Genomic DNA, 25,747 nt, shown 5'->3' with positions numbered 1-25,747 from the left:
ATCTTGTATCTTGTATCTTGTATCTTGTATCTTGTATCTTGTATCTTGTATCTTGTATCTTGTATCTTGTATCTTGTATCTTGTATCTTGTATCTTGTATCTTGTATCTTGTATCTTGTATCTTGTATCTTGTATCTTGTATCTTGTATCTTGTATCTTGTATCTTGTATCTCTTGTATCTTGTATCTTGTATCTTGTATCTTGTATCTTGTATCTTGTATCTTGTATCTTGTATCTTGTATCTTGTATCTTGTATCTTGTATCTTGTATCTTGTATCTTGTATCTTGTATCTTGTATCTTGTATCTTGTATCTTGTATCTTGTATCTTGTATCTTGCATCTTCTATATTCTGTCTTCTATCTTCTATCTCCTCTTTTCGGTATTTCTATTTATGTAATTACCTCCCAAAGATCCACATCCAGCTTGGTGCTTGATTCCTTATTCGGCTTGAGGCTTTTCGTTTTAGATTTCGTCTTCGATTTCTTATCCATGTTGGGGCTCAGTTGTTGCTGCTAATTTCATGCTATTCTCTGGCTCTGGCACTCTCTGCCTCTCTATGTGCAGCTTTTCGGGTTTCGTCTTTTGTGATTTATGTCACTCGCTTCATAAATTCAGTTTTTCGTAACAGATGGCACTGGATCGCATCGCCCAGTTGTTTTTGCTGTTGATGGGCAGAGCCTTTAGGACATGTTTTGTGGCCCTGCAAGCAAACAGGGAGAGACAGAATATGGTTAATGATGTGGGCGATATTTAAGTCTCAATCAATGCAATTTAAATCGAGAATTTCAAGTGCAAATTGTGTGAAAGTATTACAAAGCATTCACTGATTGCGTGTTAAAGCTGCCCACTCAATTTGCGTTCAGTAATTAAATAAAACATGTTAATTAACTCGCATAAATAGCGAAATGTTTCGACTATTGCTACCGCATTTTGCTTTTCCATTTCCCGACTGTTCGGGTGTGAAAAATGTTCGCACAAAAGCTGAATCGATTCCATTCCATCCGATTTTGCACTTTGACTGACATTGAAAAACACCAGGGTGCAAATATATACATATAATAGGGCAAAAACTTTCACATTGACATTCAAAAAGGAAAATGGAATGAAATGTATATACTATATAAATAAATACATATGTATGTATATGTATATATGTAGGTTTCAAATTAACTCAATTGATGCTGATGTGTGCAGGCAGAGGGACTACGTCGGAGGTACACAGCGGCAACAAGGGCATCAGCTTTATGGATATGTTTACATATGCGAAGGTTTTACCTTTTGGTTGCTCTCGCAGTTCGTTAACAAAAGATTTTGCTCAAGGAAATACAACAGCAACTACAACAACAACAACAGAAGGATGTAAAGAAAGAAATACAAGTTGAACCTTGATGGAGATTATGTATGCAATATGAAACATGGCAAATGGAATTGATAGATTTTGGTTTTTAAACCGGCAATGGAAACGGGGCCCGGCCCACTCAATCTGAAATTCAATATGTCGTTTGCCTTGTCAACTTGTCACATTTAGTTGCGAGTGCATGAAATCAATTTCTCAATATTAATTTCATCAATGACAATTTCGGCTTATAGATCGAAGTAGTTAACTGCTTTAGAGCTATAAGCTTGGGTCGTTGTTTGTCAAAACTTTAATTTTTAATTTATGCTGAATTCAAGTAGAGACATATGCATTCTCGTGTATATCTCCGATTTATAGAGATTAATAAATAAATAAATATATCTACTCTTAAAAAAATCGGTTAAAACTGTATCTTCTAGAGTTTTACAACTGGGACGCTGAAATTTTGAAAGTGCGCATTAAGGGCGTGGCAAATCGGATCTAAAAATATAGTGATTTTTCAAATTCTTCGATATATTAGGCACTATTGATGCGAGAGGTCTACCCAAGTCCCACAGGGGGCGTGGCAAACCGCACAAGTTAATATCTAGAGGTAGAAGCTTTCAATTCGGATAGTTGAGTTACTAGTAAACTCCTCTATCGATGACTCAAAGATAATTGTTACGCCTCTTTAAAGCCGTGTCAGATAGCAAAATAACCTGTAATTTTTACATTTTTGAGCGTAAAAAATCAAAAATTGCATTTCAAAATCTAGAATTCCGTTTCGTTTCATAGTTGAAAGAGATGTAGCTAAGATAGTTGGCATAAAGCACTGTAAGCATTTCGCTTTTAGCCAATTTGGATGCATCATTTTGAGATTAATGAGTGCTTGAGAAAATGACGTGTTGTCAATGACACTTTACGCTTTCGCCTCATGTACACGACAGCCAGACACACACACACACACACACACACTCAGCTTTGTACGTTTGTGTTGGCCGTAATATTATCTGAAACGATGTGATGCGCAGGATGCAAGCCGCAGTGTTTAGTTCTTGGTCACGTTTTTATGCGCCATTTCAGCCTTTGGCTTACATGTGGTTGTTGTATGTGTGTGGCAATCTGTAGTTAACGTTGATAATTAGGCAGCCAAATGAGCATATGTATATGTGTGTCGCTATGAATGTTTTTATGTGATTGTTCTCAATGAGGTACTTGGAACAGTAATTGTAATATATAGTTGTTAAATCTTAAAGAGTGGGTGCTGGATCACCTGAGTTGATGAGGATAAATAAATTGATGCTAGCAAGAGAAGCGAGAAATAGAAGGAGGCAGACAGATAAACAGGGGAGGGAAAGAAGGAGAGAGAAAGCCACACAATATAAAGGGAGAGCTAAGATGAGAGTGAGACAAAGAGGGATGAGAAAGAAAGAGAGAAAGAGAGAGAGAGCAGCACATATAAAGAGAGAGAGGTAAAAGAGCGACATAGACAACCAGAGTAGGAGGCAGGGAGAGAGAGAGAGGAAGATAGGGGGATAGAAAGAGAGAGAGATCGAGATAGGGAAATAGTAATAGGAGAGATATTGACAGAGAGAGACAAAAGATGAGGAAATTGAGAGAGAAACAGAGACAATCCAGGGAGAGAAAGAGAGGAAAATAGAAAGAGAGAGAGAGAGACAGAGGGAGAAATTGAAGAGATAAAATGAGATAAAGACAATGACAAGACACACAAAGATATACAAATATGCAGGGAGAGAGAGAGAGAAAGAGTGATGGGAAGCGGAAGATGACAGCTTTGTAAAATTGTCAATTTATTTAGTTGGGAAATGCAGAATCATTCTAATGCTTGATTTCAATGTAATTGTGTAATGTAATGTAATGTAATCGTGTGACTGAGATTATGGGCACATATTAACTATTTTCATTTGACTTTTTATTTGTGGAATATTGCTACCATGAATTGCACATTCTATGAGTATTTTTATTCATGTTTAGTGTTGTTATTCAATATCTAGTCTAATTCGGTTCTTTGATGGTTGGTAATGTATCTACTGCAGTCCAGTATAATGCGATAACAATAAAATATTTATTCGTATTGTTATTGTTCTTTCAGCCGAAAATTGTGTTTGTTATTTTGTTCTGTTAGATTTTTCGAGCTGTGAAACACAATTTTTTGGAATTTCGGCTTATTCTGGCTTTTAACCACATTGCAGCTGTATCTGTATTTGTTCCAGTTTCTTTTATTTTCGCTGCCACTATTCGCGGTCTGCTGGGAGTACGCCGGATCCTAGCGCTACTTCCCATCCAAGCTCTCCTCCTGGCTGTGGGTCTGAGTCGGAGGCGACGGCTATGGCTGTGGCTTTTGTGCTGTGGCATTTGCTCAGCAAATAGTTTTTAATGATTCCAATGCTTGTGGCCAGTTAGCGAATATACACACAGCCACATAACCCAGCCTTGGACTCGACACACACACACACAAACACACACACCCAGCAACAACAATAACAATCGTTTGGCTTTGTGCAAATTGTGCGGCAACAGCGTCGACGTCGGCGTCGCATCGGTGTCGGCATTTGTTGCAAATAGTTTAAATGGCTAGCAGGCAAACGGGCGCAGGCTGGGAGGGGCGGGGTAAGGGTGCCCCACGACTTAGCGAATTGGGCATTAGGGAAGCTATTAAGTTGTTAGCAGGCAGTTAAAATAGCATTCAGTGCTCGCAACTGTGCGGAATTTAAAATGTATCTATTGATTTACTTGCTAATGCAGGACGATGGAGAGTGTTGAAAAACTCGATCAAATTAACTGCATGTCTTATTTTACTTTATTTTTATTTTCGTTGTTGTATAGGAGATTTAATCGGATTTCGTTTACTGCAGAGCAAGTTTTTGGAACTTCAACTTTCAATTCGTTTTTGAAGTATGCGCGAACTGCGCGGACGACTGATATAACTCAGATAGAAATCGTTGCTTGCAATACGAATACGATGAGCGTATGCTATTATCTTGGAACTGACGTGCTGTTTTTTAGTCGAAATAGTCATTAAAAACATATACATATGTACATAAATGGCTACGTCAAAGAAATAGCACACATTATCAATGTATGACTCTTTAAAATTATTTTAATTAAAGGATTAGCATTTTTATACCCTGAACCCATTGAAAATGGGAAATCAGGGTATAATGGTTTTGTTAAAAGTATGTAACAGGCAGAAGGAGGCGTGGCAGACCCCACAAAGTATATATATTCTTGATCAGGGCGACGAGCTAAGTCGATTTGGCCCTGTCCGTCTGTCTGTCCGTCCGTCCGTCCGTCCGTCCGTCCGTCCGTATGTATGAACGCGTCGATTTCAGAAGATATAAGAGCTAGAGACTTGAAATTTTTTTTCCTAGGTCCGTGTATATCACGCGCATATCAAGTTTTTCTTTAAATATCGATAACTACTCCCGATATTTTATTATCGATCAAAAACCTTATCGAAAGCTAGTTATTTAATTATATCTCCTACATCTTTAGAGCTAGAGCTTCCAAATTTTAAATGTAGACTTATATATATTTTATATAATTTCGATTTTTGTTGTAATTTTCCCCCCACCCTTATATCCACCCCCTCACCCTCACCTTTGTAAAAGGCGTATTTCAAGTACTAGAGACTTGTGCTTTGGAATGTACATACATTTGAACATTATGATTATGTTCTGAAAGTTTCATTAAGATTGTACGTCTAGAAATTAAATTATTCAACAAAGAAATTCTTATAATGTTGCCCACACTACAGCGCAGCCCAAGCGCAGTCGCTGCTTACTGCGCAGTTAGCAGAGCGCATTCGTATACGTGTGTGTATGTATGTGTGCCGAAAAGAAGTGCAGAGTGAATATCAGATTAGAGGGTTTAGGGTATCTCCTAGTCGAGCAGTCTCGACTAGAGTCCTCTTACTTGTTTAATTTAATTTTACACAGATTGCGCTTCGTGTGCTGTAAATCATTACAAATGCGAAATTAACATACATAATTAAATAAGCTGAGAGTTAAGCTAATGGCTGCGCTGTCTGAAATGAATGTGATCCTTGTGAAAAATAAAAGTGAGGGTCTTTGTGTAAAAATAAATTATAATTAAATGAAGAATAAATTGAAATTAAGAATATCTAAAGTCAGAATAACTGTAATAAATAGCCCGTTAAATAATATTTGTCTGCCTTTGACATTACCGAGGCTAAGCAATTTAAGGGGACTCCCCTATCCCAGCACACAGACAACAATCACTCATAACAGAAACATTCTAAAGCCCTTTCATTGCATTGTTGGCAAACACAAACAGCAAAGCACAAGCGAATTCATGCACAATTTATACAAGTTGATAAACGACAATGCTGCAGCGTTGCCAGATGTTTGCCAGAAAGAGGAAGAGAGTAGGAGAGTGAGGGAGAGTGAGAGCTTGAGAACGAGTTGCCACAAAAGTTGCTCGAAACTTCTTTAAGTGCTGAATCATGCCGCATATACCATATAATTAATGTGCAGGATACACACACTCACACACACACACACGGATGTATGTGTGGATGTGTGTGTGGGTGCACGGTAAACACCCTAAAGTAGCAATTAAGCGTTACGTATACGCCAATCCGTATCACAGCGTAAAACGCCATCTGAGGCTGGGCTTTCGTTTGCCTTTGCTTTTTTTTTTCTTTTCTTCTTTTCGCTTTTCGTGCTCTTTTTTAGGTGCTTTGGCTGCTCGTTTCGTTTTGTTTGGTCAATTCGAGTGTGAAAATGTACTCGAGCGCTTTTCATTATTGCTGTTGTTGTTGTATTCGCTGTTGCTGTTGTTTTTGTTGCTGTTGCTGTTGCTTACATATAAGCGCACAGCCATTGACCTTGGGCTGTGATGTGCAAGCGCATGGAACGAAACGCAGTGCCCAGCTCCATGGTTGCCTTCAACTGGGCGTGGCGTTGCACTACAGCCGTCTTTTTTTTTATTTATTTATATTTATATTTTATATATATATTTATTATTTATTTTATTTTGTTTGCTATCATGTCATTATCTAGCGTTGCTCACAGCTGCAATTTCCGCTTTTGCAAAATTTTGCATATCCTTGGCATGCAAATAGGCAGAAGTATTTAGGAAGCGGCAGCCGGCGTATTAAATCGGGGTAATACTACTAGAATTTCTCTGTTTAAGTTTAATATATAAATACAATGTATGATATGCTCGCAATAAATGGTATACAAAAAAAAGTTGATCAAATCACTTTTTCAATGACCATCCATTTTAATTCGATAAATTCATTTCGCATTACTTAATTAGTAAATTATTTGCAGGCAAATAATATTTACTAAATTTAGAAGGCTATACACGGGAATCGTCAGAGAATATATCCAAGTTGATGATTGGACGTGAGCATTCTTGCTAGGCTCAATATATATACTGAATACAAGAGATCTCTAATATTAAAATGCAGTACTAGATACTAAAGATATCAAATATTGAGTAGGTGTATATATGATGATACTTATTCGTCAATTACCATAACAGGTGGCTATTGTCAGTGAGGTATAGCATTATCATCCGCAAATTTGAGTTCTAAAGAACATCTATAGATTTATCTCTGTAGTGACTGAGTAGAGTCGATAGAGCATTCTGCAGGTGGACAATAAGCAACTCTAGTTGGTTGAGGATGCAGAATCAATTTGATATCAAATATCAAAGCATATTATGCACTTATTCAAATTCATTCTATCAAAGAATTTCCCTTTCAAAATATGAAACTTAATGTTATTTAATATCAGTTTTAATGTTGTTCAAGTATTTGCATTTCAGAGCATTTTGAGCTGCTTGTAAAAGTTTAGCCTCTTCATTCCATCCATCAAGCGAGAGAGCGAGAGAGAGAGAGGGACAGGGAGAGGGAGTCAGTTGGAGAGATAGAGAACGGGAGATGCGGGGGGTTTTTATGAACAAGCCAAAATTGTTGCGTGTTTTTTTTTTTTATTACACAATGGCCCCACAAGAGAACTTCATCATAAATATTATCAACATCAACATCATCATGATTGCAATCGTTTGTCGCCTTCATTGTTGTTGCTGTTGCTGTTGTTGCACAATTCTCGGCAATTTTTAAGTGGCCATCTGACTGAGTGAGCAATGGACCGTTGTGCTGCGGGCAGTGCTGAGGGCAGGCCCTAGCACTTGAAACGCTTGAACTTGATCCTGTGAAGGCTGCATACAATCAGCAAATAAGGAGGACAGCCTCGACCTTTTTGTTCGAGCCATTCTCGTGCATTTGGCATGGGCCTTAGCTATGCATTGAAAAATCAGCACGTCAAGCAAACGGTCGACAGTGTTTGCTTTTTCTCTCATCTGCTTCTATTATTTGTTGCCCTGCTGCAGCTAACACAAAGAGCGAGAGAATTGAGAAAGAAAATTGAGAATGAAGTGAGGTTGTATCGATTATTGAGAATGCCCAGAAAACCCATCTACAACGTATGCAAATTAGTTTCCATTCGAGTTCCAGTTACCAATTTTCTCTAATTTACCTGTCTGCTGTATATGGGGCGTGGCCTGAGGCGGAGCAGAGATGTTGCTTGACAAATAAATTTCACGAATTGCTGCATTTTCTTTTCTTCATGTCCTTCTCAGTAACCTTATCCTTTTGCTGTTGCTTTTTATACACAGCGCTTGCTATTTTTACTCTTCTATGGGAGCTATCTCCTCTGAGAGATATTTTGTCAAAGAGTAAAAGTAGATGAAGATAACCAGCAAACTAGCTCTGGTGTATATTTTTCTATGGCCAACAGATGTTTTATAAGCTTGCAGCTATGTCAGCAATGCTAATTAATGAAGTTCCTAGAAAATAGTACTTTTGTAATTGTACTTTTAACTCTTTTACTCCGTGGAACATATTAAACTTACATTTTCTAAATAAAAATCGAATTATTTTGCATTTCCGGCAGATTTGCAATATAATCAGATATTGAGACGAACAAATGTTTATATATTTCATATAGTATATCAATTAGTATTTGGTTACTGATGATTGTAAATTAAATACCTATTATATACTTCATATTCAGTTCCTTTTCTACGCGCTGCACAGTTTTTGAATACTTTTGAAAATTGAATTAATTAAAAAATATATTAATTATTATTTCTAATTTCAGAAGTTTGCCAATTTCAATCAGTCCAGCCATCCATCCCATCCAAGCGTATTTAAGTTTCGTCACAAAAACCATTTGCTCCCTCTTGTTTTTCACTCTCAGCTTGACTTCATAAAATATTCATAGGACTGTGGCAAGATGCCAGAGATGTCCTTGTCCGCTGGGTAAGTCCTCGTCGTTGTGGGTAATCGCAAATTCAGCGCTAAATCTCAATCAAAATGCGCGTAAAGTGGCATTTCACTTGATTTTTATGAATTCGAAATGCGTCATTTTTGTTGATTGAATGCTTTAAAAAAAGCAGAAGATATTACTTAAGCTCACAAGTTAACCAAGTCTTCGCGCAGAGTTCCAAAGGCGTTGCGAGCTCACTAAAAGCTCAATAGATGGGCAAATTGCTTTATGTTTAGGCATTTAAATCCTTAAGATTATATTTGCCATTCGCATTATATTGAATTGAATTATATTGATTGAAGACGGTGAAGAATATAACATCATAACAATAAGCGCGAAAATTGAATTGTTAATTTCCAAAGTACTCTTAGTCTAGTCATATACTGCTTTCCAATACTCACATTATACTACCAACAAATTTGTCAGGATTGACAACTTTTAACTTGTATAACTTGCAGTATGGCAAATTTTTACCTCTGTTAATTTGCATTTATTTTTAATGATTTCGGAGGAATTCAAAATTCGATATCTCGATTGGTTGCACTAATAATTTGTTGATGGGCAGCACTATAGTTATGCGTGCTAATTTTACAATTTATCGATAAAGTTTGGCAGGGGATCGATGTTGGATTATCGAAAAAGCGCTGCCACATGCTTCGAAATATAAAATTGGAATAAACAAATTGCGTATTTCCTTTTATTCTTGTTTACGTGAAAATTTTGTGGAGCAAAATACTAACCCTTATATATTGTATTTACAGCGAAAGGATGCATCGATCTGCTCGCAAATGTTGTTGGCATTTGCATATTATCTCATCAGGGCCCCCATCCGAAAAATGGGGCAACAGAAATTGCATTTCCATTTAATCCGCTCGATTTGTCGCCCGTTTTTAATGGCGCCGACTGAAAAGTTGCAAACGCCTTGCCTTGGGAACACAGAATGAATGCATTCGCATTTCATTTGAATTTCAAAAGCTAAAGGCAGGAAAATATGAAAAAAAGTACTAGAAAGAAAACTGCGATTTAAAAAAAGAACCAAGTGAAAAATAATTCATATAAAGAGAGAGAAATGCCAACTTTATGCGGTATTTCCTAAGTGAATTAATGTTTTTGTCAAAAACTTTTTGAGCGTCGTTTTTATTATTTTTTGTTTGTTTTGTTTTTTGTTATTATTTTTTACCTTGCGCATAAATTTCACGCAGCTCTTATGTGTATGTGTATGTGCGTGTGGGTGTGTGTGTGCGTGCATGTGTTTTTTGTTTTTTCTCAGAGCTTAAAATTTGCAATTTAAATGTAATTTCTCAACTGTTTATTTGGTTTATGACGAGTGCGCTCACGTTGATTTAACAGCCAGCGACAGGGCAAAGGGGCGTGGCATGTGCCTTTTATTTTTTACAGGTGACAGCATGACACACATGAATGATGACCACCAGCTTCAAAATACAAAAATGTTACCCCTATAAAACTAAAATTTCCAATTTTAGATAATGAAGATTTTGCAAGCAGTGGAGAGCTTCCGCTTTCTCTATGCCGCGTGGTTCTCAAACTCGAGCTGTGCCCGGGCTCAGACACGTTCTATTATAATAACATTATCCTTATGCCAAAGACTTTCATGCAAATCAACATTGGGACACGGCCTGGCGCCTAAAAGGCAGCCCACAATTCATCGATACAAACGAGAAATTTTCCATTTGCTGCGCGAAAATATTTTGCAAACATTGGCACGTTTTATGGTATAATAACAGCAAAATACCCACACACATAGAAGTATATGTATATGTATATAAGTATGTACGCGTATATATATTAATATATGCAAGAAAATTGGCAATTCAAACAAAAGAACAGCACAGCTGCCTGGCATTTCATGGCATTCAATTTGGCACGCGGCAATAATTTTCGCTCTTTAAATTGTTTGAATTTTATTTGTCACTCTTAATTGAGCTGCATTGATTTGTACTGTGAATGGCTTTAAGGCAGGCTCATTGCCACTAGTTTAGATTAAACCTTTTCTGCATTTAGTCTTATTTATATTCGAGTACTAAATCTCTCTATAAATTGGTCAAAGAAAACTCCAACCTGGCTCGAGCCCAATTCAAATTAACTTCTGTCTAAATAAATCAATTATAAGTATTATCTACATTCACTCTAATAGTATATTAAATCACTCTCAACATCCAGCACTCAGAATTGCTATCATTTCATAAATTGCAATTTTATTGAGCTGTTCTTGAGGCTAGTTGCTTTAAGTTCTCTTTATCGAATGTCTGCGATGTCGCTGTGGCTTGCACAACTGTTTTATGTTTTGTTCTTTTCTTTTTCGGGATCCGTACGACTTCGGTGGGTAGCCTCAAGTAGCAGAAGAGCAGTTGCAGTGGAGCTGCGCCAAGTCTTTTAGTCATTAACGAAATGGATTTGGCTGAGCGCACACGATGCATTTCCATTACGTGGGCATTATTAATCATAGTCTGTCAAACGATGTGCGAGTCGGTCTGTGTGAGCGAGAGTCCGAGCCAGAGCTTTGCGACCGCTCTAACTGCTGTCTACTACAGCCACCGTATGCTCTTCCTAGCCGGCCTGGGCACATTGGCTTTGACACTTCTCGGCTGCCTGGGTAGGTCGGTGCGTGGCTGCTTTCACACTTGGAATACTAACCGTTGACTTCTTCACAGGCTGCCTTCTCTGCACCTGCTGTCGCCTGGCAAGACGAAGAGCTGAGAGCCTGGACTCCTACGCTCCACGCACGCAGAGTATTGTTTGGCCCTCTATGCCCACCGAGACGGCCCGTGTGCTGGAGTTGACCTTTCTGCACACTCCCGATGCCGTGGACTGCATCTGCCGCGGATGCAGCAGGGCGCGGAAGGAGCGTTGCCTGGAGGACTGCCTGAATGGAACTGAGTGTTGAGTCAATAAGTCTTGATATCTTTGAAATGTAGAGTTCTATTAGGCTTAAGCAACGACAAGCGCAGCATTTAATTGTACATAAATTGTTTAAGGTGTAAGGAATCATACTCATAAATTTGTTATCTAACTAAGAATCTACACAGTGTTAATTTTCTATGACTGATCGAGGAATTGATCCTAAGCCCTATATGTCAGTCCTTCAATTCTTGTCGTCATTTAGCTTTTGATCTGGCTTAATAAATCATAGACCATTCATCTTTAAGTCAATAGTTATTGACGAAAATTCATTTTAATACAATGAGCTTTGAACTTCATCTATAAAAACTACTCTTATCATGATTTATTTAAGATTTAAGATGTTTTTAAATGATAAATCAGTCTATAGTTGTTTTGCTACATCTGTTCATTAATGGGCATTGAATACATATGTATATATGCATTTCTTCGACCTTGACTCATGCCTCTCATACGTTCTAAATCTTAAAAAAAAAAAATTTTAAAAAATGCAAATCTTTTGTCCTGAATAATTCTAATTTCAAATAGGTCATGATTTTTCAAGCCAACTTAAAAAGCGAGACATAATATAAGATACCAACTTATAATGGATACATTAAATATATTTATGACTTCATACGAGGCAAAGGCATGTTTTCATATCTCAACGAATACCTATTTAAAAGTATATTGACTTCTTGATTTATATCTATTTAAAATGTTTAATAATTAGAGCAATACTTTGCTTCGATGTATGTATGGAAATTTATGATAAATATTTAGGTGAAAGCAAATTGAGAAATATTTTCAGAAGTTACCTTCCGTACCAGCACTTAATGGTATCTATGGTGTTTGGTCGTCCAAATCCAAATGCTCGTACCTGCGCCAAACAGATTGCTCGCAGCTGTTTTTGGCCATTTAATTGATCGAGTGAGACTTCATATTAGAGCCGTTGCTGATCGAAGCTTCAGTTTGTAAGCAAAAGGCAAAGAAACCACAATAGAGCAAATAATGGGAAGTCCGATGGAGTTATTGCTGTCGCTGCTGTTGCTCCTACTCGTAGCCTATCCTAAATTCTTGGAGGCTAACAACTTCACGGGCAAGTGAAAGTAGTTCGTCAATTTGCGAGATGTCATATTGAATTCAAATATTTCAGGCGATGACTGGTTTAATGGGACGCACTTGTTAGACGACGTTGATAATACAACAGCTAAGTCAAATGGATATGCAATCATCAGAAACACTAAGGAAGCAAATATTCATTATGTGCCGTTGGATCCATTGAGGAGAGTGGCTTTTGTGGCCCTATTGCTGCACATTTTGATCGTCGGTGGAGGTAAGTTTCAGTTGAAGAGCGGCAGGTCATAAGTTCATCATACTGATCTGGCAACACTGGCAGGTCTTATCATTTATAGTATCGTCTGCTGCAAATCACGCACGGATAGAAAACGATTGTTGGAGCTCAAGCGACGTCTACAGAGTCCACCCACACTACAGCATATACCAAATTCACCGAATTGTCCGTGCCATGGCTGTCGGGTTGCGAGGCAAATACTAAGTGGACTGATAGTACAGCAAATAATTAATGAGCGCGCCGAACGCGAGTGATCTAAATACAAATAGGGTATATTAGCCAGGCACCACCTTGTAATGAATAAATGTAATAATGAATGAGCACCCTTGTGCTGTTGTTGTTGGAAGATTGTCGATTGCCAATTTTTGTATAAGACAATTGAAAATATATTTGATTAATTAATTACGCATTAAAAAATACCAAATGGTTGCAAAAATACCAACCGATTTCGATACTCAAGCCGTCGCTTAGTCCAATAAGTATTTATTGTCGTAAGCGCAGCCAACTTCACTTAGTGAAGTTCACTAGTAGTATAAGAAAAACTATTGAAAGCATATGCAGTTTGGTGATGTGGTCGGCGAAGTGCATAATAGACGACAACAATAATGACGACGAGGAAAGTTTGTGCTACGATGAAAGCAGGAGTTTTTCATTTGCGCAGCAATGTCGGCCTCTGCTCGTTGCGAATTGCTCAGACTACGCCATAGCCCACTCGAACAAACGCCTGCAGCCTGCGCGCCATGTAAACGAAGTATCCTTTTTGCCTCACATTCAAGGCGCGATGCGTCGCTTGCGATTGACGCAACTGCTGAGACTGCAAAGCTACGCCTGGCCACATCTCAACCAAGGCGCAGGCCATGGCGCTGTTATCGTGAGTGCACCGCGCAGTGGACGCACATTGAGTTATGTGCTGCCATTGTGCCAGGTGGTGAGCAACACCTTGACGGAGCACCGTTCTCGCACGCGATGGTGTTTGGAGGGCCCCATTGCGTTGGTTCTGGTCGCCGATTTGGTCCGAGTACAACAACTGAGCGCACTCTGCGCCGCAATGTTGCGCAAGTCGCGGAACGAGGAGTGGTTGACACTGGTGCTAACAGTGCCCTCCTCCTATACACCGGAGTTCTTTCAGCGGCTACTCAACGGCGTGGGCTGCCTGGTGGCCACGCCTGCTCAGTTCCTGTGGGTGTGCGGGAACGGCTTAAAGCTGCCCCATCTGCGATTTGTGGCTTACGATGATGCAGATTTGATGCAAGCTGAGCAATTGAAACAGGCTCATCAAAAGCTGCTGCTATTGACCAATCCAGAACGACCTCAGCTAGTCATTAGCTCGCAATCGTATAAACCGCAGCTGCTTTCCAAGCTACGGGAGTTCAATTCCCAGCCCATGGTGCTCTTTGGTGATGTGCTGGAGGCGGCTGTCTATGGCGGCACGCGCCTGCAGATCTCTCTTCAACAGCGAAAGGCTAAGTGTGAGGAGGTGTTGCGTGTACTGCGCCAGCGTCCGCCCCACTCGCATCGGACTGTCGTCAATTGCCAATCGGATTCGGACATACGTGAGCTCGTGGAGACGCTGGTGTCGCATGGTTATAATTGTTTGCCCTATTATCAGACGGCTGACTTGGAGGTGCGCGATCATGTGCATCGCTGGATGCAGGATAGTCGAGGCGAGCTATTGCTTTGCACCGATCACTGCCCGGAGCTGGATGTGCGACACGCCCATACGCTGTTACATTACAGCTTGAGTGATAGCTGGAGTCTGTTCAAGCTGCGTCATCTGGCACTCGCGGATAATCTGAACAACCAATTGGCGGCCACAGACCTGAAGGAGCAAACAGGGCAGCAGCAGTCTGAGCAGGGTAAGTGAGCTGTAATATAGTAGCTATATTGTCTAACTTCTCATTTACAGATCGTTTACTTTCCCTGGTCTTGCTTGATGAGAGCAATAACAATCAGCTGCCGCGTTTGGTGGACTTCTTGCAAATGCATCAGGAAGTGGACAAACTTGTTGTCCAGCTGGCTCGCAGCATACGTATGCAGATAGAGCGCACCAAGAGTAATGAGGCGGCTCTATGCGATCTGCTGCTCAGCTTGGGTGAATGTGTCGATACGCAATGCGAAGAGCGCCATCAGCTGCTGATGCACGATCGTCTGCTGCCCGCGCAGATGCCTGCCCGCGGGGACGTCAAGATGCAGCTAATACGTGTTTATACGCCGACCCATTATTGTGTCCGTCTATTAGAGCATTTGCCACCCGGTGGCTGCTGGCAATCGCTGTCTCGCAACGGAGCATTGGAGCTGCAGCTACAGCTGCTACAATCGCAGGAGTGTGTGCGTGTCTGGCCACCGCTGGTCAAACAAATCTGTGTGTATCGCAATTCAAGTGGGTACGAACGCGTGCGGATATTGCGAGTGGACCCCATTGCTCAGTTAAATCTCTCGAGGACTGATTTATCCGTGACGGTGCAGGCATTGGACATGGACACAAGACAGTTTACGACCACCAGCGGCAAGCTGTTCATGTGCCCGGAACAATTACAAGACGAGCCGCCACTGGCAATAGATGTGCGCATTGTGGGCGTGGTGCCCTACACAGGCGAGCGCAATTGGCATGAAAAGGATGGCAAGCAATGTGAAACCTGGCTAAATTCTACGCCGCAACCCAGTTTCTTGCAGGCACGTATTCTGGCGGCTCTGTCGCATACGCTCTTTGTCCACGACTTGGCAGTGACAAGCTACGCGCCCAACCTACAATTGCATGTGCGTAGCCTCACTATCTGCCAGCAGTTGCTACGCAAGCAATTGGCTAAGAAATGCAAAAGGGCCGAGGCGAAACTGTTGAAGTTTCTAGAGAGGGACCCATGCCAAAATCTGGATTTGCCGAAAACGTCCGAGCTGCCGCGTCAAAAGCTAAATATGAAGACAGAAACTTTGCTCAAAGGCAGAGCTAGCATCTTTGCTAAAATGGCGCTGCAGCTGGGCAAAGAGAATAGATTGCGCCTGCAGCAAAAGCAACGGGAGCTGGAGGAGCAGCAACAGCTGGATGACGTACAAACTACGAAGCAGAGAGAGCAGCTGCAGCAATCGGAGGATAGCTTAGAAGCATTGTGCAATTGCCTCATGAAATGCACAATGATGCAGCTGCAGCAGGATAATAAAGAGAATGGCCTGCTAACAAAAGATTGTATCGAGAATATGCCCGATGCATCGCTGAAGAATATGACGAGGCTGGAGCCGGAGCTGGAGGCACGGCCAGGCGTTACTAATAAATTAGATGCTGCTGCGGATTCAGTTATCGAATATACAATACACGATATACAAATACAATTCCAGCTGCCGTCAAATGTAGTTCGACCCGAGGTCATTTACTATCAAACGGCTTGTACGCTGGAACTGCAAATTGCTCTTCCGGAAGATATGCTGCCTTATGAAGTTCTGCTGCACAATGGTTGCTGTATTGTTTTTAGGACATTGCCGCCTGCAATGTGTTCTACCACGCCCATGTATCAGTTTATTGTGAACACTCATTGCCATTTCGTGAACCTCAGTCATCGTATGCAAGGTCGCACTGTCTATGTGAGCGTACTGAAGGCTCTGGCAGTTCCATATCCGCTGGATTTTGGTTTTTTCAAATTTATGAAGCCACATTACGAAAAACTTCATCGAATGGAAAAGGAGCGCCGCGGTCGATTGAAGAATTTTGAATCCAATTTGCTTTGTAATGGTTATTTCCCAAGCAGAGTTTTGAAACGTGCGAACAGTTCCGATGATTTGAGTAGTGATGATCAAGCGGATGATCCGGCTGTTTCTGGTAGAGAGCGCGTGGAGCGTGCTCGCGATGATTCCGAATTTATTTACAGTTAGAAGCTTAGAAATTATATTTTGACTACCGCACATGAATTTGACACATTTATAATTGTTACTCTGGTGTTAATATTATGATGTTATTTGCCATAAAGTTTATTATTGTTATTTTTGCCTTATTGTGGGTACTTCAACGTATTTTGTTATAACGGCTTAGTGAAATATTTTTGAATATAAATAAATTTAAATTTTTTTCATCATCCTTCTAATCTTAACGACAAAGTCTCAAACTTTGCAGGCAATCTCAATAAAAATTATTTAAACAACTTTAGCCAAACATTTGAATTATGTATTTAAAGTATAATGAAATCCAACAATTGTTCTTGAGAATGAAATAAATAAATATCATTTTGTAGCGCACAAAAAAAAAATCAATTATTATTAATACTTTTTTTTTTCTTTTTTTTTTTTTTTTTTTTTTTTTTTTTTGTTTATTTAATATACTTGTAGTATTTAAACTGCTATTAAAATTGCCATTGAAATAACATTTGTTATTTTGTAAGAATTATTGTGCCTTTCATATGCTTTGTTAGAAATAGTATGTTTGCCACGCAATCGACAAGTGACCGTGTGGCCTAATGGATAAGGCGTCGGACTTCGGATCCGAAGATTGCAGGTTCGAGTCCTGTCACGGTCGATCCAAAAAAAAATTTTTATTTTTTTTATTTTATTTATTTTTTTTTTTAATTGCTTTTGGTGCACAAACTGTTAAAAAGTCATCAAGAAGTCTGGGGTTCAAACCTCACTCAAGCAAATAGATTACAACCATATATGCTTTAATTTCTGAAGATTTTTTAAAATTTAATTTTTTAGTTTTGTTATAAGGCAATAGTTAAAATGATATAACAAATTTACATCTTTAATATACACGTATAATTTAAGCGGCACACCTTCGAGGAAATAGAATATATTTTCTTTAGAGTTGCTCGCTTTGTTTTTATATGAGCGATAGAAGCGAACATTTTTCCATCAATTTTAATTTAAGTTGCCTTCGTTTTTGTTGTGGCTCCCATTGTCAGTTGCTCGGTTTTATCTAATGCATTTGTGCATTTGTCTGAGAAAACAGGTGAATGGAAAATCGAAATGTGGCTGTCATTTGGTAAAAGTGTTTGCAAGTCATGTGACAGCTTAAAATACGGACAAGCTTTGGAAAACAACTCTATATGAATTTATGTATAAAGTATATCCCAATGCAACATGGAGTGGCAATCAATTTTCTGATGATTGATGATGGCCAAAAACTAAAAGGTTTTTTTTTTTTTTTTTTTTTTTTTTTTTTTTGAGTAACAAACATGTAATAAGTTTGTTTGCCGTTTTTAAGGTAAGCAGAGTATGTCTAGGTTTAACTTCGATTGCCTGTATTAGTTGTTTATGCAAGTGTCAATTTGCATAATGTAAATGTAATGTTTTGATAATGTTAACAAATTGTTAAGATTACGTCAAGCTAATGTTAATGAAATAAGATAATGTTAACGCAATGCTTACATAAGTTAATGTAATGTTAATGTTCATTAGGAAATCTGAATATTGATTAACTCAAGTACTTATATTAATTTTATCAAAATACATGATGAAAGTCGGTAAAATTTGGATATTAAGGTAGCCATGATACTTATGAACTTTCTAATTTTCACTAGTTTTCTACAACCATTTTTCCTATAACTCAATTTGCCTACAAAAGCCCTAAGTCGATCAGTTCGCCTATTTATAGATAGTCCACTCATTTTTATTGAGGTAGTATTCTAAGAAATGTTTCTATTTCAATACAATTTATTTCACTTGTTTTAAAAATATATTGCTGAGCAAAAGACGCGCTCAAATGCACATAAATGTCAATGTTAGCCGCAAATAACTAATACAATCAGTAAGCCACAGACACGTGCACATACACACACACAGACACACACTCAGCTGCAATTGCAGTTGTAAAAATTGTTAGAGTAAACGCCATAAAAACAATATGCAGCAATGCTAAAGGTGGCGTGGCAGTTGTGTGTGTATGTGTGTGTGGAGGAGGAGCTGCTTGCAGTTGTCGCCAAGGCAAAGAATCGGATAGAAAGGATACAAGCTACAGGATGCAAGGGGACATGCACAAACTATTTAACAGCTTAGCTAAGCATTGTTGTTGTTGTTGTTACTGTAGTTTTTGTTGTCGCAGTTGTTGCTATTGTTATTGCTGTGGCAATGGCAATGCTGCTGTTCCATGGCGTAAAGGTCAAAGTTCACAGCCTTTCCTCAGTGCAAAGAGTGTCCGCTAAAGGACGTGCATCCTGTGCCACTAAGCCACGACGTGATACATATATATAAGAAAACATTGAAATAAACATCTCGTATTAAGGCTAAAAGAGCCTAAGAAAGTCATGACCCAGCTTTAATCTTTGCTTAATAGAAAATACCAACGTAGGTCGGCGAATGGGATTGTATAATTTCGTAAGCGATTGTAGAATTTGCGTTGCCTTGAAATAGAATGTTACTGTCATCTGGATCAGTATTAGTCGTTGAATCGATTCCTTTTGCTGACATGCTTAATATAGGATAAACAGGTTCCTCTGATCAGAGTAAAAATGTGATAGGAATTTTATACCTTAAAGGTCGCACCATATAATTTATAGGTCTATTCAACATGAAGTTAGTTCATTAAGAAAACTGTGGAAAGAGAAATTTTGACGGCTTGCTCTGAGCCTAAAGCGATTTGCAGTAATTGAATTCTCGCGTTTTGTTGCTTCAACTAGATCTGTGGAGGATGCAGTCAGCTTTAAAGACAACGGAGCTGAACCATAATTCAATTATCAAACTTTTATGGAACATATAGCTTTCTCACCCTTGCCAAGCCCTGCCTTCAGTCGAGCTTCTAGACTGAGGCTACGTCTAGAAATCTATATCTATAAATTGAGTGTATTGCTTCGATGGATGAATAATAAAAAAAAAAACATATATAATGTTGTTTTTGTGAAATATCCATCTTTCCGTTTGTCTTTTGGCCTCTAAATTTCATCAAATCATCAATAAAATAATAACGGAATTCGTAAAATTGATATTTTTCCCGCTTTTCAGGTGTCACAAATTTTACATACAATGTTCTGTTTATATTGAAAACCATATTTAATATTTTCACTCGAGTTTTTTTCCTGTTGATTAATGGATTTGATTTATAATATAATCGTGCTGGCTTTTGCTCCACCTTTGGCAACCTTTTCAAATTCCAAGAAAACGACTGCTTAAACGATCCACTTGGCATCAAATAGAAATAAAATGAGGAAAGGGAAACTTGGTCAGCTTTCAATTTCCATTTACTTGATTTTCTAGCAAATGATTATTTTCTATTTCATAAATGGAGATGACGTAACTGATGAATTTGTGGTCACGTTTAAAGTACTCAAAGAGGGAAAACTTTCGTTTAATGGCTTAGCGTTGGCTGGAAGCAAAGATTAAAAACGTTTTTGACTTAAGGTGCAGATTTTCCTGAGCTCAGTGATCCATAAAAATAATATTGAAAGTCGAGGGAGTCTTGGTGAACCTTCTTTTGCACATTCATGAGCAGCGATTTACGATCGAAGCCAGTTATGATTGTGTTTAAAGATACATCGTTCAGCTAAAAATATGGGATATTAAAATGGATGAAAAAGTAAAATTGTTGAATATTTAAAAGTAATTTAAAATTGTGACAAAACAAACTGCTCTAAAGTGAGTCTCTAGTAAAAACGTAAATATCTAAAATTGCATTTCAGTCTTGCTTAAATATATACTATTCGCATCTCTCTATAAGATTTTTCAGAATGAGGTGAATGAATGTATTTTCGAGCACTCACTTTTTCTAAGTTTTCCCTAATATAGCTTATTTAATTGGTGAAACTGTAAGCAAGTCGACCCTAGACGGAAATCATTTGAAAGTGACTGCAGCTGATTGAATTTGGCTAAACTGCCCTATATCACGCATACGTCATGTGTTCAAGTGGGGCCAATGTTGAGGCAATCGATCAAATTGCCCGCATCGAGTTTTGCATGAGGAGGAGCAGGATTGAACACCTGTTGTTTCCCATATACAATATAATATAAAATATAATACAAATATATGTATATGTATATACGTATATAATACAATTGCTAAACTTACCGGCCTGCTGTTTGATAGCTCTTTTATTATCGTTGCTTTTTTAATTGTTAATTGTTACTGTGTTTAATTCCTCGGCTTTAAGTCGTTAATTGTTGGTTATGCAAAAGGCAAAAGGGAAAAGAATTAAGGCCAGAGGCACTGGCAGAGACGGGAGGAGGCGAGCCGAGGAAACCGAGCAGCAGAAGAGAGCCAAGGCAAGCACGCAACCCACGGCACAGGACACGGCAGGACAAGCGAATCTGTGTGAGCAGGAAACAACGCACGTTCACGTCGAGCAGGAACCAGGAAGGAACCAGGCACAAGGCAAACAGACAGGAAAGCGAAAAGCGACGTTGAGCATTGACGAGCGCCAGCCAAGGACAAGGATACGAAGGTAACAACAGTAATAACTATAACAAAAGGCAAACGGGCCAAAGAATGAAGAAGCGAAAACACAAAATGCACGCTGAGAGTAACAACGACTGAATACCCTAACTGACCGAGAAATGATCTCTCCATTGATTGAGTTGCAAATAAGGTAAGCTCCTTTGAATCGCTTTGATTAACTATTATTAAATCATTTAACATATAGTTGTAGATAGTGAAGCAATTGGCTAATAACGGAAAATAGCCTTGAGAGCATTCGTATAAGTTCCGTTTTCCTTTATGTTATATGTCATGAAAATTCCAAACTACAAAGAATATAACTATTTATAATTATCTGTGATATATTATAAAATATTGTTTGAGGAAAGACAGTGGAGTGGAAGAAATTTATATTGAATAATAAAATTGTCGTATGCTTTTAATTTATTGCGATACTTAGCTTAACATATATAATACAGTTAATATAATAATATAACTATACTCGATGCTCAACGTGTGGAGTGCATGATGAGATATCACACATCTTCTAGCCGCTCTCAGATATATACATTTCGTAGCATTGGGCCCCAGCCCGGGCCAACGTTATGAGACAATGGCAGCAGCAGAAGCGGAAAGTGAAAGACTATTTCTATATAAATTATGTATAGTCCATAAGAGCTCAGTTTCGAGCAGCTATTAATAAAATAAATGCCATTCACTGTGCGTTACATATTTGATGGGAAAATTAAAATACCGATAGCAAGGACACAAGGACGGGCGCAAAAACAGTGAAAGAGGGCAGCGAGAGCATAGACATTCCAATAACAATGAGCCTGGCTGGGAATAGCAAAGAAGAAGGCAAGAAAAAGTTTTGCAGGCTTTGCTGCTCGGTTGTGCCGGGCCAGCGGAAGCTGGAATTAATTTTGCGTTTGGCCACGCTTGGCTGGAGCACAGTAAGCCTGTGGGGCTCGGGTCGTGGCTGTAGAGGTCAGGATGCCCAAAAACTTTGTCCAAATATTTGTGGACTACCTTTGGGTCCAAGACGACTGGAGACCCCTTAAATTTTGGCGCAGAGCTCAATTGCAGCAACTGCCAGCAGTGTCTACATGCACAGCTGCATATACGCATGTGATTGGACTATTTACCCTATAGAGCAACATGCCAGGCCAGGGACAACAATGGGATCCCTTAAGGCAAGTGCATATGACATGTGAAGCAAATTTTTGTTAACCAAACAAAAGTCTTCAGCAGCTGGGCGCATGCTAAATTTAATACATATTTTAAGCATAAATTGAAGTTCAAGCTAGAAACTAACGGCCTTAAACCGGACATAAAGAACAGCTATATCTAGGATATTCAATTAAAGGTATTTTTTTTCATCTAACTAGCTCGATGGAACTTCTATTTTTGCTTCTTCGCCTTGCCTTAAGAAGAAGAGGTGAGAAAACTAATCTGTTCTGAGCTTATGATTAAAATTAGCAAGTGGATGCTTAGTAAGTGATATAGAAATTGACATGAATTTAATTTGAAGGCATAAAGTCGTGGAAGTGGCATTTCTAGTCTCTGCAAATTTGAGATGAATTTGAGTTCCACGAAATTAAAGACTATTTAGAAAATCTATTTAGAAAATCTTATAGCCAATAGAAAAAAGCCACTAAGAGAAAACACTAAGACCGAATGTATGTTGGTAAAATTATGAAGTTTTTACGAAAATAGTTTCGGCTGGAGTTTAATAAGAATATGGCAAAGGAATAATTTATAAAATTAGAGTTGGAGTCAATTTGAAGTATTGCCAACTAAAGATTGTGTCTAAATCTGATGTGCACTGACAGTTAATAAATCAGTTTGCAATATATATTGTGGTATTTTTGGTATAGTCAAGTCAGTATTGGATATATAGTAAAGTCTAGTATAGTAGTTTAAAGAAATATATATAAAGAAATATGTATAATAAATACATAAACATGCATGGACAGAAAATTTCCATTTAGCTTCAGTTCAGAAAGGCATCGCATGACACGGCACGGAGGTCAGCAAAAAGGATGTTGTGCATGGTCAGTACTGGGAATGCATAGTACAGTTAATTAGCTGGTAATGAAGTCAGCATAAACTCGACTATGGCAGGGTATGGCACAGTTGGCCAGTTGGCAGTTGGCACAGTTGGCCAGACTGAGAACGGGGCATATGTTTGAGGACTGCATGCAGCAGTCGGTGCTAGGACTGCCACTGACTAATTGGCCAGCGCAAAGTCCTTGACGCTGCGTTTAGCTATAAATGTATAAATATATACATCAGATATTCGGATGAATATTTTAAAATTTGCGATAAGGTTAAATGACGTGTGATGTTACAGGAATTGAACTTTGTATTGTTTTTAACACTTTGGGCGACACAAGAGACACGAAGGACACGCGCACTGCAGTAAGGACACGCACAAAAAATACGATACTTGAATAAAACACACGCAACACTAAAAAGTTTTTATTGAGATTTGATTAAATTCACAAATCGTTTTTAGGACGCGACTTACACAATTTCAGTTGCAGCGAAAACGTTTTATTGAGTTGTCGTTGTTGCTGATGTTGTTGTTGGCTTTAGTTGTAGTAGTTCGTGTAGTTGTGGGTGTTTCTGTTGTTGTTGTTGGTGGTGGTTTAGGTGATAATTGATTGTTGGTTAACATGGAGCAACCGTCATGGCGCACAATTCGAAAGCAACTGAAGGCAGAACACTAACAGCAGCAGCACCAACAACGCCGACGTCGGCAGCATCGGCCCACCCACACAGAGCGAAGCTTTTGTGTGAGCGCGACAAAAGCTTTTGGCAAGCGCGCGCGCGGCCTTTGCCATAAAGTGTATATTTTATAGCAGCGCTGCTGGCAGCGCCGTCAGCGTTTCAGCTGCGTTTGATTTACAATTTGATTAACTTGCGCCGCAATTTTCGGCAGAGAGAGAATTCGAAGCTTTTGCCTTTTAAATGTAGGTGTCAGCGTATGTGTGTGTGGGTGTGTGGGAATGTATAACCTATTGTAAATTGGATCCTTGAATATTTATTCGTTTAATTATGTATGTGTGCGTCTGTGTGTGTGCAAGATATGTTGCATATCTTTGTGGGCGAGCAGCGCGCTTAAACATAAAGTTGGCCTTTCCAAATAAACAGCAGAGGATGATCCAAAACTTTATTTGACAGCCATAAACAAGGATAATTAATGCAGTTTTCTGAAGGGTTCAAAGAAGGTTATTTTTATATATTATGTATACAAACATATTATCATGACTGATGTAATCTCTCTCTCAGCTCTCCCATTTTACATTTACTTTAACCCGAAGCATTTGCTGTCATTCAACTGGTCCATGGACTGATTTGGCCATATGAAAAACGCATGTAACTGTGATTTTGACAGTGTGGGTGACCTTCAGATCAAGTAACACACATACAGATATACAAGCCCCAACACACATTGACAACTTCAATAAAGAAGAAAAAAGCCGTCGATGTCATTGTCACTGCCGCTTTCCTTGCTACCTCGACCTAGACACTGAAAGTGACGTTGACGCCGACGCTGGCAGCGGCAACGGCTAGCTTCAATGAGTGAGCTGCTGCATAAATTCACTCTGTCACTGCTGCTCTGCTGCTCTGCTGGTCTGTGCTGTGCCAAAGCTTAGCGCGTAGAGAAGCTAACGGGAAACAGTTGGCATCCGACTGCGCTCTCCTCTTCGTTTGCTGCGTAGGCGCAGGCGAAACACGTGAAAGAGGAAGAGAAAGCAGCAGCAGCAACTGGCAGCAACAGCCGTTCATTAGGGTAAAACTATAAGACGATTATAGACGAAGCGCCCACGGGCATAATAAAAGTTTCAAAGCAGCGCCAACAGAAACAAAAATTAAAACATTATAATAAGAAGCATAACGGCAATAATTTCAGAGAGGGAGAATCAGAAAGGATTCAAAGTGAAGCATTTGCGGGCTGCATTACAGAAATGTTTGTTATTGTAATTGTTGTTGCTGCTGCTGCTGTTGTTGTTGTTGTTGTTGTTGTTGTTGTTGTTGTTGTTGTTGTGCAAGGTTATGAATGAAAAGCTTTTTCAATTCAGCATCTGTTGGCCCTGCGGCAACATTTCCGATTGTGTCGCAGCTAAAAGAGCTTTGCAAGGAAAGAAAACCTTGACAGGTCGTTAACAAGGCATTAAAAAGCTCTACGAAAAGGGGGCCCTGAAGAGCGGCAAAGCAGCAGAGCAGCAGCTGGTTGGCAGGCATAACTAAGGCTGACAATTGAGGGATAATTGTTGCAGTATGTAGGTAGACTTTGTTGCTGATGTATGAATGCCATATGTAAGGTTATATGAGCTGTTCAATTCGAAAGCATTTCAAGTGTATGAAAGCTGTTTGATGGGATTTTGGTATACAAATTATTGCTTATTATATACATATGTACATGGGATATGATTAATATTTGAATATTTATTTGTATTAATGATAAACGCATTGTAGCATTTACACTATGATCTCTAAACTGTAACTG

At 39.0% G+C, this 25,747-nt stretch overlaps 3 protein-coding genes and 1 non-coding gene across 4 annotated transcripts in view; 3 read left to right on the top strand and 1 right to left on the bottom strand.

Annotated features, from left to right (window-relative positions):
• LOC6580990 overlaps window positions 1-23,948 on the bottom strand; it is a 37,946-nt gene extending 13,998 nt beyond the window's left edge. The window contains 3 exon segments of the mRNA XM_044011184.1: window positions 403-701; window positions 20,887-20,961; window positions 23,762-23,948. Of these exon segments, the coding sequence (XP_043867119.1) occupies window positions 403-492 (90 nt within the window). The 5' untranslated portion in view covers window positions 493-701; window positions 20,887-20,961; window positions 23,762-23,948.
• On the top strand, window positions 9,921-13,349 carry LOC6580989. The gene is made up of 5 exons (XM_032729543.2): window positions 9,921-11,273; window positions 11,332-11,559; window positions 12,537-12,656; window positions 12,714-12,893; window positions 12,957-13,349. The coding sequence occupies exons 1-5, from the start codon at window positions 11,069-11,071 to the stop codon at window positions 13,163-13,165; spliced, it is 942 nt and encodes a 313-aa protein (XP_032585434.1). The 5' UTR covers window positions 9,921-11,068; the 3' UTR covers window positions 13,166-13,349.
• LOC6580988 (putative ATP-dependent RNA helicase BoYb) lies at window positions 13,398-17,142 on the top strand. The gene is made up of 2 exons (XM_002006744.4): window positions 13,398-14,767; window positions 14,818-17,142. The coding sequence occupies exons 1-2, from the start codon at window positions 13,480-13,482 to the stop codon at window positions 16,770-16,772; spliced, it is 3,243 nt and encodes a 1,080-aa protein (XP_002006780.1). The 5' UTR covers window positions 13,398-13,479; the 3' UTR covers window positions 16,773-17,142.
• Trnar-ucg lies at window positions 17,337-17,409 on the top strand. Its single transcript has one exon. It is a non-coding gene; the product is annotated as a tRNA-Arg (tRNA).
• Window positions 23,949-25,747: the final 1,799 nt, after the last annotated feature.

Source organism: Drosophila mojavensis, unplaced genomic scaffold (genome assembly GCF_018153725.1).
Source record: "Drosophila mojavensis isolate 15081-1352.22 unplaced genomic scaffold, ASM1815372v1 contig_81, whole genome shotgun sequence".
Lineage (NCBI taxonomy): Eukaryota > Metazoa > Arthropoda > Insecta > Diptera > Drosophilidae > Drosophila > Drosophila mojavensis.
Note: the sequence above shows the minus strand (reverse complement) of the source record. Positions and strands in the feature narration are given on the sequence as shown.

Bases quoted from the DNA above. Each gene is read 5' to 3' on its own strand.
- LOC6580989 (XM_032729543.2), top strand. From the start codon at position 11,069: ATGGATTTGGCTGAGCGCACACGATGCATTTCCATTACGTGGGCATTA. The intron at 11,274-11,331 runs GTAGGTCGGTGC...ACTTCTTCACAG, and splicing joins GACACTTCTCGGCTGCCTGG to GCTGCCTTCTCTGCACCTGC. The intron at 11,560-12,536 runs GTTGAGTCAATA...TCAGTTTGTAAG, and splicing joins CTGCCTGAATGGAACTGAGT to CAAAAGGCAAAGAAACCACA.
- LOC6580988 (XM_002006744.4), top strand. From the start codon at position 13,480: ATGTGGTCGGCGAAGTGCATAATAGACGACAACAATAATGACGACGAG. The intron at 14,768-14,817 runs GTAAGTGAGCTG...TCTCATTTACAG, and splicing joins GCAGCAGCAGTCTGAGCAGG to ATCGTTTACTTTCCCTGGTC.